This window comes from Drosophila sulfurigaster, chromosome 3 (assembly GCF_023558435.1).
Source record: "Drosophila sulfurigaster albostrigata strain 15112-1811.04 chromosome 3, ASM2355843v2, whole genome shotgun sequence".
Taxonomy (NCBI): Eukaryota; Metazoa; Arthropoda; class Insecta; order Diptera; family Drosophilidae; genus Drosophila; species Drosophila sulfurigaster.
Window position 1 is genome coordinate 26,589,637 of NC_084883.1, and position 14,895 is coordinate 26,604,531.

Below are 14,895 nucleotides of genomic sequence, written 5' to 3' on the forward strand. Positions count from 1 at the left end.
CTGTGTTTTCTTTATGTTGACAAGATTATAAACCTCAATTTTAGAATTACTAAAAGAGAATTAGCATGACTATATTTCATTCCCCTTCGTTCCAATATATATACCATATTTTAAAATAAATAGAAAAGTCAGTTTTTTATATTTTATCTAAAAATATATATGTATTTAGTTGAAATAGCTTTGTGGCAAATTAACAAATTTCTCAAAATTCAAAAATATTTTATTCGTATACTAACTTGAAGAATATTTGCGGAGATTAAGCAAATTTTAGAAAATAACTCTAAAATAGTGGATCATTATCACTGTGTAATTGGATTGAATTAATTTAAACGCTGGCATCGCTCATGGCTCCACCGCAGGCGCTATCAGTTGCTGCGCCTAAATCATTGTCCGATGTACTGTCGCTGCCATTGTAACCGTTTGTCTTAATTCCCGATTGCGATGGTTTCTCCTCAGTGCCAGGAAGTTTAAGGGCGTCAAATTTCTTTGTGACACGTGTCAGGCCATTGACAACATCATCCTCATCGGACGATGCGTCCGACAGTTGACGTGGCGATAGCCGGCAACCGCGATCAATGTAGGATTGCAATCGACCTTCCGATGCCAAAATCAAACCCAAGAAGGGTGGCGAGGGTTTCAGAGGACGCGACAAGTATTCCGGATGATATTGTGTGGCCACAAAGTAAGGATGATTGCGCAGCTCAATCACCTCCATGCGATTTTGCTCAATATCTGTGCCGACAAAGTTCAAGCCCAATTTCTCCAGTTGATCGACGTATAGCGGATTCACCTCATAACGATGTCTGTGACGTTCGTCAACTGACTTGGGATTGCCGTATAGCTGTCGTATAATGCTCGGCTTGTCCGTAAAGATTGTGGTGCGCTTGCCCAGACGCATTGTGCCGCCCATTTGGCCCTTGTGATGCTCCGGCATATCAATCACCAACGGATTTTTTGTTTCGGGATTAACCTCTGTGCTGTTGGCATCCTGCAAGCCAACAACATTGCGTGCAAACTCAATGACCGCCGCCTGCAGACCCAGACAGATGCCCAGAAAAGGTTTGCGATTCTCTCGAGCCCATTGACAAGCCCGTATTTTTCCCTCCATGCCACGTGAACCAAAGCCGCCGGGCACGAGGATGCCATCGCTTTCGCAGAGCTTCTGCCACTCTTTGTGATAGTTGGAAGGTTCCTTCTGTTGTGTCTCTTGCTCCAGGAGGCACGACTCGATAAAGATCAAGTTCGCTTTACGATTGACGGCAAGTGCAGCATGTTGCACGGCCTTGACCACTGATGCATACGAATCCGTAAACTTGGTGTACTTTCCGACTATGGCGATGTTCACCTCACGACGCACAGTCTCCGAACGACGCGCCAGATCCCGCCAATGTTGCAAGCATCTGCAAAATAATAGTAGATTAGAAACATGTTAAAAGATTGTTGGTAGAGCAAAAAAAATGTTGCAAGTTTACAATTTAACTAAATTAAATTATTTATTCTTAGAAGCAAAATAACATAATTTGAATATTTAATTATTATTATAAAAATATACAAAAAGAATTATGTTATATTTGCTCAATAAAACACTATTTCTCCTATCTGATAGTCGGAACTATTAACTTACAACCTAAATGGTAAGAGCTAGAAGGCTGAAACTTGTACACAATATAAAACTACTAAATTTCGTAATGCACCAAGAAGCGGTTATTAAAAATTTTGTAGGTCAAGCTTACTAGTTTGTACTTTTTTCCTAACACACTGACTGATCTAATAATTTACCGCCTAAGCGGTAAGAGCTAGAAGGCTGCATTTCTACAAAAAATATAGTGCAATCAGAAGGGATTTTTCAATATTTTGCCGGACAAGGTGACTAGTTTGTATTATCAAACTCGAATATATTAATATCACACATTTAAATTTTAAACGCAAAAAGATGTATGAATTTAGAATATTATTTAAACATAGTGATTTGTATCTATCTTATGAATGATTTCCGGAATAGTAATGTATTCGTTTCTACTTACTTAGCTCGCTTGCTCATATCAATATTGAGCTGGAGACGCTCATTGAGGAACTCGATAACGCCATTCTGCTCCATTAGCAGTGGTACATGGTAGATGGAGTATAGATCATGTATGCATATAACCTGATCCGGATCCACATGACAGAAATTGCTGATTTTCTGCTTAACTTCCGAGCCAATAGGTTTCTCAGAGCGGCAAACAATCAAATCAGGGCTCAAGCCACAGCCACGCAACTCACGCACCGAGCTCTGAGTGGGCTTTGTCTTGGGCTCACCGGTGGCCTTGGGCAGCGGCACCAGCGACACATGAGCCAAGCAGAAATTCTCGCGCTTCACGCGGAACTGAAATTGCCGAAAGGCTTCCACGAAGGGCATGCCCTCAATGTCGCCAATGGTGCCGCCCAGCTCAATGATGCAAACTTGCGGCTTCGAGGATCCCTGCACAGGTGTCTGGGCAACATTCTCCACCCATTCCTGGATGGCATCGGTTATGTGTGGCACAACTGGAAGTTTAAAATGGCAACAAATGAGTTTTGTTAAGCTGAAGAGAGTTGAACAGTTTTTACTTACCCTGCACAGTTTTGCCAAGATAGTCGCCTCGGCGTTCCTTCTCGATGACAAGTCTGTAGATTTTGCCCGTGGTTATGTTGTTGTCCCGATGCAGTGTCACATCGAGGAAGCGCTCGTAATTGCCCAAATCCAGATCAACCTCAGCGCCATCATCCAGAACATAGACTTCACCTGGAAACAGTAAATGAAAAAATAATTAAATTATTGGAACAAAAATCGAAAAAAAAACTAGACTACAGGAAAAGGAGGAAACGCAAAATTTGTATTAAAGATTTCTGCATTGTTTATTTGTAAATCTTTTGTTTTTGAGCTTAAGCTAAATGGCGCACACCAAGATCAGCTGTCACCGCAGCTGGTTGCAAGGTGTCGGCGCTCAACTAGAAATGGATAAAGTCGCATGGCATAGATATCTATATCTATGGACTAAATCTAAGGTCTGCTTACAAACTGCTTATTATGAATTAAGTGGGGAACAAATAGGGAAATGGGAGATGCTTATGTACAGTCTTTTTATATTCATTCTGTGGAGCTGTGTGGCAACAAAAACTACTTCGATTCCTCGAGATCTTCCTTGTACAGCTCCTTAAAGATGAGTTTTTGTATCTTGGTGCGAATTCGCAGCTTTTGTGCCGCCGTCAGTTGCTTCATATACGGATGCAGGCTGAGCAAGTAGTGGTAGTCATCATCCTCTGGCACCAGCGGCACATCCATCGTCGAGGAACCATTAAAGTTGCTGTCTTCCGACAGACGAGGACGCTTTAGCTTCAGCGCCGGTATCAAGCCATTGGCGTAGGAGTGTTGTGTGAAATTCAGATGGTCATTTCCCCCGCTAACTGCGCCGCCAGTGAAGTCATCTTTGGCTGCCGCTGATGCCGCATGATGCCCCACTGTCACTGTGGGTAGCGGATGATGCGCCTTATTGTACAACGGTGGCGGAGACACAGATCGCTTGCCACCCATCGCTCCTCCTCCCCCGCTGCCGCCCACACTGCTCGAGGTGCTCGATGTTGTGGTTGCCGGCGCCAGCACTGTGCCCGCCAGTTGAGCCGCTGTGGTTAGTGCACTGTGGGTTGTGGTCGTGGTTACCACGGGCGGCGGCGAGCAATGCGAAGGTGCCGCATGCAGCTCCAGATCAACGGGCAGCTGTAACAACGCTGCTGGCGTTGCAATAGGCGGTGGAACCTGTGTGGACTTCGTACTCAAATCCTGTGCCTCCTTCTCCAGCTCTAGTTCCATGAGCTGGGCACGCAGCAGTCCCGCCTTGAGCAACGCATGCTGATGGGAGGCTGCAAATGCTTCCTCCTGAGCCTTGAGGGCGCCGGTGGCCAATGGTGTGGTGCTCAGTTGAGTTTGTTGATGTGCCGCAGGTGGCGTGGGCATCCCATCTAGGCTGCCGTCACTGACATCGCCTCCAGCATCGCCTGCATCCCCATCAATGTCATCCTCGTCGTAGTCCTCGTCGCTGTCCTGCAGCCGGCGTATGAGTCCATTTGTGAGATCCGGCTCCACAACCGTTTTCTCGCAATCCTCGCTTTGCTGGTTGAAGTAGTACGACTGATCCTGCTCATTCTTTGGAAGCCGATGACGCATGTGATCCGCTACAAGGCCAAAAGCGTTGCTTATTGATCAACAAATGTGGGGAAAATGTAGTTTACTTACTCAGAAAGAGCAGCGCATAGTAATGCAGCCATTTGGACTCAAAGGTGGCAGGATCAACCATAAAGTCGCCGTTGTCCGCACGTGGAATGCGTTTGTACTCGACTCTGAAGTTGTCACGCAGTCCCTTCCACTTGGCTTTGAGTACAATTTCTGGAAATGAGCACATATTGAGTTGTGTCACGTGTCCATTCTGGGAATAAAGCTACTTCAGAGCCACAACTTCCAATGAGCGCACTATTTCTCAACACTCTCTCTTCCCATGGAAGAGCCGAAGAGTGTGCTTGGCATGTTCTGCGTTAGAACGAGCAGGCAATACAAACATGCTTGATCGTTTTTTTTGTTTCGCCTTGTGCTAGTACAAAAGTTGTGGCTCCTTTGTGCTTTTGTTGTTGTTGTTGCACTCGCACTTACTTGGCAGCTTGTGGGTGCCGCTTAGCTCGTCCCACATTTGCTCGAGGAAGGCCTTGTTACAATGGAAGTTGCGATTCCATATCGCCGGCCGCTCCTCGATGTCGTGTATGAATTGCTCCACATTTAAGACAATTGTTGATTTTTTTGGCGCCATTTTAACGGGCCTATGCTTTTGTGCTTTTGTTCCGTTTTTAACGCGTGTTTGTTTGTTCGCTCCCACGCACGCCCGTTCGCAGCTGCTGGTTGAAAACGAATGCGAAATGCAAATTGAAAATACCGCTCGCCTTCTTGCACTCTCACGTAGGTACTCTCTCACACACTCACGCACGCTCGCATAATTGCTCTCGCTAAAGTTTAGTCTGTGAAGGCGAACTTCATTGAATGTACGTAAAGTTCTTTAAGTAGCAGTGCTCTCTTCAACTAAAGTTAACTCAAAGAGATGCCATTGCATTTACAATGTTTATCTATTGAAGAAAGAGTACGATCTGCTAGCCACGTGCTTTGCACTAAATGCTCTTTAGGCACTCGTCAAAAGCTTGAGCAGCAAATGATATGCAGCTCTCACTCACACGCATTCCATATTACTCTGGCATACATATGTTTGTATGTGTGTGTCTAAGTTTGGCGAATGCATTGTCAAAAAAGAAAGCGATAATCGGCACTTGATTCAATAATCAAATTCAAATTCGATGCAAAATGCAAATGCAGTTGAGCTAATATCCTAAGGAAAATTGGGTGGTCAGTCAGTCTACAAAACTGCTTCGGCTGCAGTTGCAACGAGCCAACAGCTTAACGCTTTATATACAAACACACACAGATAGACATACTTGTATGTAAATGGCAACAAAAAAAAAGCGACGAGTTGGACAGGCGCAACAGCAGCAGCAGAAACAACAACAACAACAACACTGGGCAACTCAACACAATAACTTCATTAAGATTCCGTGGCCTGCGAGGTTGCCATTGCTGCAGCCAGTTGCCAGTTGCTGTTGCTTTTGGCTTGCCAGCGAATTTTGCAGCAGATGCGGCAGACGGCTAACCCCCCCGCACTGACCCCCTCCACAGTGTCTTGGTGTGCGTGTGCTTCGCTATCGTCCACAAAGTCGTTCGTAGGCCTAGGCAGCGGTTTTTAGCAGCGACAGCAACAGGAAATGCTGCTTCGCCATCACACACACTCGCACACACACACACACACACACAACAGCGACAGCACTACGAAGCGGAGAAAGAAAGAAGCGAAATCAAATTATAAACACACGCCAGGCTGCGACAGCCAGCCAGCCAGCCTTCCAGCCCCTGTGCCCCCCTTCTTCTTTACCCCCCCCTTTCCAACAGTTCGACACAAACTGGCGCATTTCTGCGACTGTCTGTGTTCGTGTGTGAGTGAGTGAGCGCGCTAGTGTGTGTGTGTGTGTGAGTGAGTCAGACTCAGCCATAGCCAGTCAGTCATGCAAAAATGCTTGCAGTCGTTGTTGCTGCTGCTGTTGTTGTTGTTGTTGCTGCTGTCGCCGCCGCGTGCACAGAGTGCGAAATACTAAAACGGCAGCAGCGTGAGGCGAACGGGGCAAGGGGGAAGGAAGCAAGGGGAGCTAGTAGATCGTTCAAGTTCCAGCCAGCCTGAAAGCAAGCAAAAGCAATTTCTGGCGGCGCGAGTCTGCGGCAAGCTTGCTGCAGGCTGAAACGGCTCAACTGCTGAAAGAGACGCAGGCAGGCAGAGGCAAAAGCAAAGCAGGCAGCAGGCCAGACGCCAAACCGGGGAACCGGCAACAACAACAACAACAACAACAAGAGCAACAACAGTAACTGACAGAGGCATCAGCAGCGGGCAGGCAGAGGCAACGGGGCAGCGCAGACAAATAATGCGTCACGTTGCGCAGTCGTTAAATTTTCGTTTTCGTCGTTGCCGTTTGCCGCTGCTGCCGTTTTTATGTGCTACAGCAGCAAGCGAGGGAGGGAGGGAGGGAGCGGGAGAGGAGGAGGTGCAGGCAGAGCCAGTGACAGAAGAGGGGGGAGTGGGGAGGGGGAGTGTGGTGTGTGCAGAATGAGCTGGGCCAGCTGCTGCTCCAACTGCTGCTGCTGCTGCTGAGGTGCTTTGCTTGCTTTTGCTCCAATGCCAAGAAATTCACAGCGCCAATAAAGTTATGAGCAGGCAAAAGTTCCATTCAGTTCAGTTTCAGGCCAATTGGCCTCAAAAATAATGCACAGCAGTTATAACGTTGCCACAGCTAAGGCTGCCACACATTGTACGCTTATGGGTCAGTGCGCCTAGATGTGGCATGATAAAAGATCGCATATGTTGCAATTCCAATTGAAGTTGGATCAAAAGTGCTGCCACTTTACTGCTAATATGATAAGGCTCTTAATCATCCCTGACAAAATGTTTTGAGGCAAGAGTTACTGCTACAAATTCAGTTTACATTTACAGCTAGAATGAGACAACTTTTCATTATCTTTGACAACTGCAACTAGGAATTTCTTACGCAGGAATTGTTGCTGCAATATTTAGCTACAATTTGTTTATATTCAACATCACAAAAAACTGCAGCTAAATGAGTAGGCAGAATAATTTGTCCTAATTTGTGGCAGCTATATTAAAATTCTGCTAAATTATGTTGTGACTTTCATTATTTCTGATAACTGCAACTACCTAAAATAGTTGCATGTTGCATACACATTAAGTTACTTGCTAAAATGAATAAACTCTGAATACAAGAATGCAGTTAAATGCAGAATTTGTTCTACTTTAATGCGGTTTGATTTAAATGCAGTTACTTTAGATTACAGATTAGTGCAATTAAGTTGCAAAGATGCTTTAGAATCGTTTCAATAAACATTATTGAATGTATCAATAAGTTGATATTAGAGTTTAACCACAATTTAGCAACTTTGATTTAGAAAAGGCTTTTCATTTTTAATCAATGACAATTTAAGTCAAATGTTGATGCAGTTCTATACACTTAAATCCTCATTTAGCTTATTTGCAGTAGTTAATAAAGCTGTGCATTATTGGCATTTAAAGTATTTTCAAGTTTACACATTGCACATTAAATAAGCTGAGCAAATTGCGTAGCAGCCACTAAGTGAAGCTTTTAAATTCTTCATTAACTGTTTTTAATCACATTAAATTGCAACAAAATGTTGCAGCTTCTTGACTGCAGTAAATTAACAATGATATGCAATCAACTCGTATTGTATTGTATTAATCACTGACACTTCTTGAAGCCGAAATCGAAATTGCCGCTAATGATGAGCATTTAATTTGCCGTAAACTGTTGTTAATCAGTTGCAGCAGCAACTGCAGCAAAATGTTGCAGGCAGCCAGGTTTAGGTGAATGTATGTATGTATGTATGTGTATATAGATGGGGTCGGCTCAACTGCAGTTGGGAAAAGTTGACGCAGGCTTTTGTTGTGCCACAAAATCAATAAAACACGCACAGTGTGTGTTGCCATGTAAAGGTGTGTGTGTGTGTGTGGCACTCACACACATGCAAAATTCGCGCGCGAGCCACAAAATGCGCGAACTTGCTGCGTGGGCGGTGTGGCAGGGGCAACAAACAACAGCAGCAGTAGCAAGCGGCGGACAGAGGACAGTGGGTGTCATGCTTATAATATTTGCCAAAAAAAATAAAAGCGACACTAACGATGACGACAGTTCGACAGACTGTGTGAGAGAGCGTGTGTGTGTGTGTGTGTTGGTGTACCGTCGATAGTCCGGCGAAAAACGGCCGTAAACGAAACGAGAAAACCGAAGCGAGAACCCAAAACACAACAAAAATAAAGAGCGACGAGCAAGCGACAGCGACAGCGAAATGGGGCGAAGCGAACGAACCACTGCTGATTGCAGTCAGCTTACAACTGAAATTGAAAATTCAGCAGAGCAAAGTGCGAAGCGCCGCCACCGCCACAGCCATAGTCACAGCAACAGCAACAGCCGCCGCCGTCGCAGCGCGCGAGCGTGGCGTGGCGTGGCATGGCGACCGCGACAGGCTGCAGCAGCAACAGCAGCAGTCTCATAGCCAGAGTCAGAGTCAGAGCCAAAGCAATCCAGCCAGCCAGCCAGCCCAAGCCCAAGCCCAAAAGCCAGCGAGCCAACAAAACGTGCCAACTAACAGCAGAAGCAGCAGCAACAACAACGCAGTAGCAACAGCAACTACAACAACAACAACAACAGCAGGCAGGCAAAAAACAGAAACGCAAAAAACGCCAGGCAGCAGCAGCAGCAGGCAGGCAGAGCAGAGCAGAGCTGGCAGAGCCAAAGCCACGCCACAAGCTTTTGCGACAGACATACAAACACACACACACACACATATACACATGCATATACAGCTATAGCTGTGTATATATCTGTGTGTGTGTGTGTGTCTCGAATGTGTTTTGGGGGGCGCGCACAAACGCTAAAAACAGCCGCCGTCGTCGTTGCTGACTTGACTGGCAGTCTGGCAGCCTGCTGCTGTTACTGTTGTTGTTGCTGCTGTTGCTGCTGCTGCTTTTGGGCATTTATTGCGCGCGGCATTTGCCGGCTAGTCAGGCACGCACACACTCACACACACACATGCTGTCTCGCTGTGTACGTGTATGTGTGTGTGTGGAGCGGGTGTGAGGTGTCGCTGGCCTGGTCTGCCCCGGTCTGCCGTTGTTGCTGCTGCATGCGCAAAAACGACAACGACGACGACGACGCGACGTCGACAGCAGCAGCAGCAGTAAAAGCAACAACAGCAACGACAATCAACGCGCGGAAGCGAGCGAACGAGCGAGCGAAAAGCATAAACCATGGAGAGATGGGAGGCTCGTTAAAATCACGCGACAGGAGGCAGACAGGCAGGAGGCAGGCAGCAGTCAGCAAAAGCATGTGGCATGAGGCAGCCAGCCAGCCAGTCAGCAGTGAGGCAGCCAAAGCCAGCGTGCAACGCTGAAATGAATCGCCGGCTGACGACGATGGCGAATAGCGAATGGTTTTTTTTTTTTGTTGCTTTTTTTTTTGGGCCTGTGTCGCTGTGGCACGCAGACATTTTGCCGTGGCAACATTTTTGGTAGCTTGGCAGCAAGCTGCTTCAATGGCTGACTGACTGCCTGCCTGCTTCGCCCCTGCCTCGCCTCGCCTCGCCTCTTCAGCCCTGGCAGAGTTGGCTGCTGCAGCCGTCGGGCGTTAATTACCATGTCCCCCTATGTCCCCCACTCCCCTAGACAAATGGAAAGTGGCATTACAAATGGAAATGGAAACGAAAGAAGCTGCAGAATCGCATATAGCAGCAAAATGAAGCATTAGCTTTCATTTTGAGTAGCTTAAATGCCGCACTCGCTCCCTCTTCATTCTTCTCAACAACATGCTCCTGCTCATCAGCAGGCTGGCAGCACCATAGCTTGACCAGCGTGTCTGTCCAGCGCTGCCAACTCGCCGCAAATATACTGAAATACTTATGTAAGCAGCCATATGCACATATGTACATATGTACGTGTATATATGTAAATGTGCACACACACACACACACATCTAATTGCAAAAGGGGGAGTGGAATGGGGGTAGGGGAGTGAGCGCGCTTGGCTAACGCGTAGCAGCAGCGACATCCTGCTGAAATTGCTGCCGCAACAGCAACAACAGCAGCAGCAGCGAAATTGTATTTTCCGTTTAATTTTTGCACATTATTGTCGTTATTGTTGTTGTTGAAGTCGAAGTCGAAAAACGTGAGTAAAACGGAATGCGCGAACAGTGAAAGAAACAACATATGCCGACCAACAACGGTCTCTGTGTGTGTGTGCGAGTGGGTGAGGGAAGAGACAACGGACAAGTGGGGGGCAGCAGAACGCAAAGAGCAACAGCTGCTAACAATGTTGACGCGACGATGATGGAGGCCAAGCAGCAACAACAACAACTAAAAGAGCGAGCAAGCAAGCGAGAGACTTAAAACGCTTAGGTGCCGCAGCAAATACGCACAAAAGCTTCAGCTCGACCGAAAGATAACCAACAACAATGTTGGCTGTTGGTGATGTAGTTGATGAAAAGCCCAAACTTTTGTCAGGCGACCACGGATGATGATGACGATGGGTAACAGCAGGGTTGCCATGCTCGTTGCGTGTGTCCCCCTCCCACTCATTCCACTGCCATTCTCGCAATGTACGCAAAACAAATGAAGCACAACACGCACACACACGCATGAGCTCTGCCACTGCTGCTGTCGACGTTGACTGCGCAGTCAACTCCATAGCCCATTCCAGAGCACAAAGCTCTCACAATAAATGAGCAAAGACTGCACACAAAATGCAATTCAAACGACCCCCGAAAAACAGAGAGCTTGCATTCGACGAGCGAGAGGGAGCGAGTGCACAGTTGCTTCAAGCGAAAAATGTAAATGACAGGCAGCAGACAGTAATCCGTGCTGGACATTGGAGAATATGCGGGTGGGCGGGAGGATGGATTGGTTATCGTAACAACCACCCACCATCAATGACGACAACGGTGGTAGGCAACATGTGGCTGATGCGCTTCTGCCACCCCCACTCCATATACAACATACAAAACGTGCCAAATTTCGCATCCGAAATATGCAGTTACAAACTGTATGTATTATTGTCCATATTATTTAATATGTATATAAAATAATAAGTACATAATACTCATTGAATATCCCAATTTTAAAAATGAGAATATAAAATATAAGTAAAAAACTATTTAAGTAAAAACATTAACATTTAAATCATTATTAAAAGAGTGCATAGTATACATGCAAAGCTTCCACATTGCAAATTAAATGTGCAATGCATTTGATGCGTTGCTAAAGGCATCGTGCAATAAGCCCCAATGAGGCCTGCACTACGCGCACACATACATATGTATATACAATGTACACGCACATTTCTCTCACACCTACAAACAAATACAAAAGTACGAATTGTAGCGAATGCCATACACGCGACTCACACGTGTGTATTCGAATACTAACAGGGGGTAATAATTGCATTGTCGCTTTGCACCAAACCATAAAGGACGCTTTGCAGTTGGCAACTGCTGCATACAACACACAACTGGAATCTTCAATCACTCAACCAACTTGGGGGAGAAGTTTCCTTTTTTTGTGGGTGTATTTTAAGGGTTCTAAACATGTGTGATTAGTGTATGCAATAATTCTGGTCGGTTTTAATCGAGTTTGCAGAAAACTTTAACATTTTCATTTTGATAATATGATTTGTTGATGATGTTGATCACTGCAAGCAAAGAGCGAAATAATCAAACTTGTCTTGCTGTAATTGAATTTAAGAGAGAAATAAACGAAGCACAAAAAGAACATATGCGCTCATTGAAGAAATTGTCTGGCTGCCAAGTACTTATACTTATGTATATACATAACACGTGGGCTGAAAAGTCCCGGGCCTTACACATAGATTGTGCTAGTTTTATTGTAGTCACCTTTTTTTCAGTTAATACAATCCTTCAGAAGACAGCTGCTAAAATGTCATGATATTCTATTCATTAGTTTGTAAGTTATTGAGCCAAAAGTGACACTACTTTTTCTATTTTCGCAACAATGGATTAAATGCAATTTCGTCTTCTAATCTTACAATGCTTCTTGATGGGAAAAAAATACCGTTCAAGCAAAGCTTTGGCTTGAAAAGTGTTATGGGGACTCCTCTCTATCAGAAACAACAATTAAACGTTGGTTTGCTGACTTTAAACGTGGTCGTAGAGACACCGATGATGCAGAACCCAGTGGTCGTCCAAATAGGGAGGTCACACCAGAAAATATAAAAAAAATCCACAAAATCGTTTTGAATGATCGAAAATTAAATTTGAGTCAGTTAGCTAACATCGTAAAGATATCAAAAAAACATGTTGGCTTAATATTGCATGAGCATTTGACTATAAGAAAATCTCTTCAAAATGGCTGCCGCGTTTGCTCACTTTTGACCAACAACAAGAATGTGTTCATGATTCAATGACAGTGACAAAACTACTTGAATTTAATTTCGAATTGCTCCCACATCCACTAATTTGCCAGATTAGGCTCCCAGCCACTTCTGGAGGTCAGCAGTCCTGGAAAAATGCTCGCCGATAAAAAAATTTCGCACGATTGAAGAGATTATCACTGAAATTGAAGCCTATTTTGAGGCAAAAAATAAATCGTTCTAAAAAATTTATATTGAAATGTTATAGCGGCTCTGGAATGATTGCGATGCTCTTGATAAAGATTAAGTTGATGAGTAACGCCAATTTTGATCCAAAAAAAGCAAGTTTTCTTTGTCAGGCCCGGGACTTTTCAGCCCATGTGTTACTTATGTACATATGGTGCATGTGGTCATTTAAAGTAAGAGCGCCCCACAAATGCCGCAAACACAGCCCACTCAACACTGAACAGGAAACATCACCAGACAGACTCGCCCAACAACAAGTCGGACACAAGCAAAGAGAGCAAATTGCAGAGAAACTCAGACTGAAAAGAAAATACAAACTTTCGTTTTCAATGTCAAGCACGAATAACGAAGACGCCGACAAAAGGAATGCAGCGATAGTAGCATTTGTGTGTGTTGCTACAAAGCAGCCAGGCTGCACAATGTGCATAGGTATGTACATAAATTCATACATAGTACAAATAGTGTATACAAAGTATGTATGTATGTACCTACACTGCGATAGTAATGTAAAATGTTTGATGATCAGCCGTATTACGAAACTGAATACAAATTTCAGGTTTTATTGTTACTTATCAGCACGTGTACTTTTGATTTTAGGCGACTTTCTAGATTTTTATTGTTGCACTTTAAAGCAATAAAATAAATAATAGTATATTATTCTATCAATTATGAACCAATTCACAATTTTATTGCCACTTAAATTATATTTGATTAATAGAAATAGAGCCAATAATTCAATTTTTAAGTTAAATTTGAAGCAATATAAATAAAATAACTGTGATTAAGTATATTTGTATCTATTTATTATGATATAAATTATGCAATAAAACTACTTCAGACTCAACTTCAACTACTTTATTTATAAGATTATAAGATTAACTTAACTTTAACTTACAAATATTTGTTGCTTACAATAAACTAAGATAAGGTAATTGTAACAAGTGTTTTTGTAGTAAAAAGTGTTTTTGTAAAAAAACAACCACTGTTTGCATTTTGAAGCCGATAAGATTTTGTTTGTTGAGCACAGACTAATGAGAACTTTGGTTTGTTGGGTAATTTACACAAACAAATAACACCAGCCGGAACACGTGTTAGGTGTTGGTGTGCTCCCGGAACACAGATGTATCTGTGCGTGTGTAGTTATGTAGTTTGACTATACTTGTATGCGTTATGTTGTAGAGACAACGTCACGTAACGTAACAGCCTTTAAGCAACAAAATTGCAAACCGACAACAAACTCTTCTTCTTGCTGCCGTCGTTTCTCTCACTTACACAAACACACGCGCACACATCGAAAAGAGATTGAAAAAGTGCCAAACAATTTGTCCACGTTTATGATGCGGATACGTATTGAAATAGTATTGCGCCGTTTCTTTTCTTATAGCATTTTTTTTTTAGACACATATCGTATATACGTACTACTTATGTATTCTTGTAGAATATGTTGCAATAAACTTACCATGCTCGTAAGGTGAAAATGTGCCTGCATCGATATTGATGTAGGGATCAATTTTAATGGATGTCACATCCAAACCACATGACTTAAGCAATGTTCCAAAGGAGGAGGCGATAACTCCTTTGCCGACACCGCTGATAACACCTCCTGTTACCAAAATGTATTTCATTTTGTCTAGATTCACTTTATTATTATTATAACTGGTGGATTGTTCAACGAGCAGCTGACCACGCGGCAAATCACGACAGCGGCGGCAACGACTACGACGACGGTGTATCGGTGTTGCTCTTGCAAATTTATTATTTGAGCGCGCACGCTCACACACGCACAATAAAACACAACAACAACTAGCGTTTATTTGATTTGATTTGATTTTGTTGTTTTGCTGCTGCTTACAAATACATGATTTTACAATTTTCTCTTTTTTTGCATAGTATTCAATTAAAGAAGGCGCGAAATATGCAGAGATGACTACTCTTGTCTGCTGCTGGTGTTGCTGCTGCTTAACTTGCTGCAGAAGGAAGTTAACCAACAATTTGCCACTCACACAAGTCAGCAACGCCATGTGTTCATGCGGCCCACACACGATAGGTCACAATATATCAAGTAAATACAGCAAGCAAACATTATTTTTTTAAGTGAATTTCGTAC

At 43.9% G+C, this 14,895-nt stretch overlaps 1 protein-coding gene across 4 annotated transcripts; it reads right to left on the reverse strand.

The window, feature by feature from the left end:
• Nucleotides 1-159: 159 nt before the first annotated feature.
• LOC133839899 (CTP synthase) lies at nt 160-14,771 on the reverse strand. Of its 4 annotated transcripts, none has more exons than XM_062271537.1 (4): nt 4,664-4,925; nt 2,594-2,764; nt 2,025-2,526; nt 160-1,400 (listed from the first exon to the last, which is right to left on the reverse strand). In XM_062271537.1, exons 1-4 carry the CDS (start codon nt 4,815-4,817, stop codon nt 326-328), a joined length of 1,902 nt encoding a protein of 633 aa, XP_062127521.1. In that variant the 5' UTR covers nt 4,818-4,925; the 3' UTR covers nt 160-325. The 4 variants fall into 4 exon arrangements, with proteins under 4 accessions (XP_062127521.1, XP_062127518.1, XP_062127519.1 ...); XM_062271534.1 differs by lacking the exon at nt 4,664-4,925 and adding an exon at nt 14,248-14,771 and having other exon boundaries at nt 161-1,400; XM_062271535.1 differs by lacking the exons at nt 160-1,400; nt 2,025-2,526; nt 2,594-2,764 and adding exons at nt 2,853-4,191; nt 4,253-4,402; nt 8,366-8,517 and having other exon boundaries at nt 4,664-4,902.
• Between the last annotated feature and the right edge of the window lie 124 nt (nt 14,772-14,895).

Excerpts from the sequence above, each read along its gene's own strand:
- LOC133839899 (XM_062271534.1), bottom strand. The coding sequence starts at position 14,413 with ATGAAATACATTTTGGTAACAGGAGGTGTTATCAGCGGTGTCGGCAAA. Across the intron at positions 2,765-14,247 it reads ATTTTCACCTTACGAGCATG|GTGAAGTCTATGTTCTGGAT; the intron begins GTAAGTTTATTG and ends TACTGTTTCCAG. Across the intron at positions 1,401-2,024 it reads GATATGAGCAAGCGAGCTAA|ATGCTTGCAACATTGGCGGG; the intron begins GTAAGTAGAAAC and ends ATTATTTTGCAG.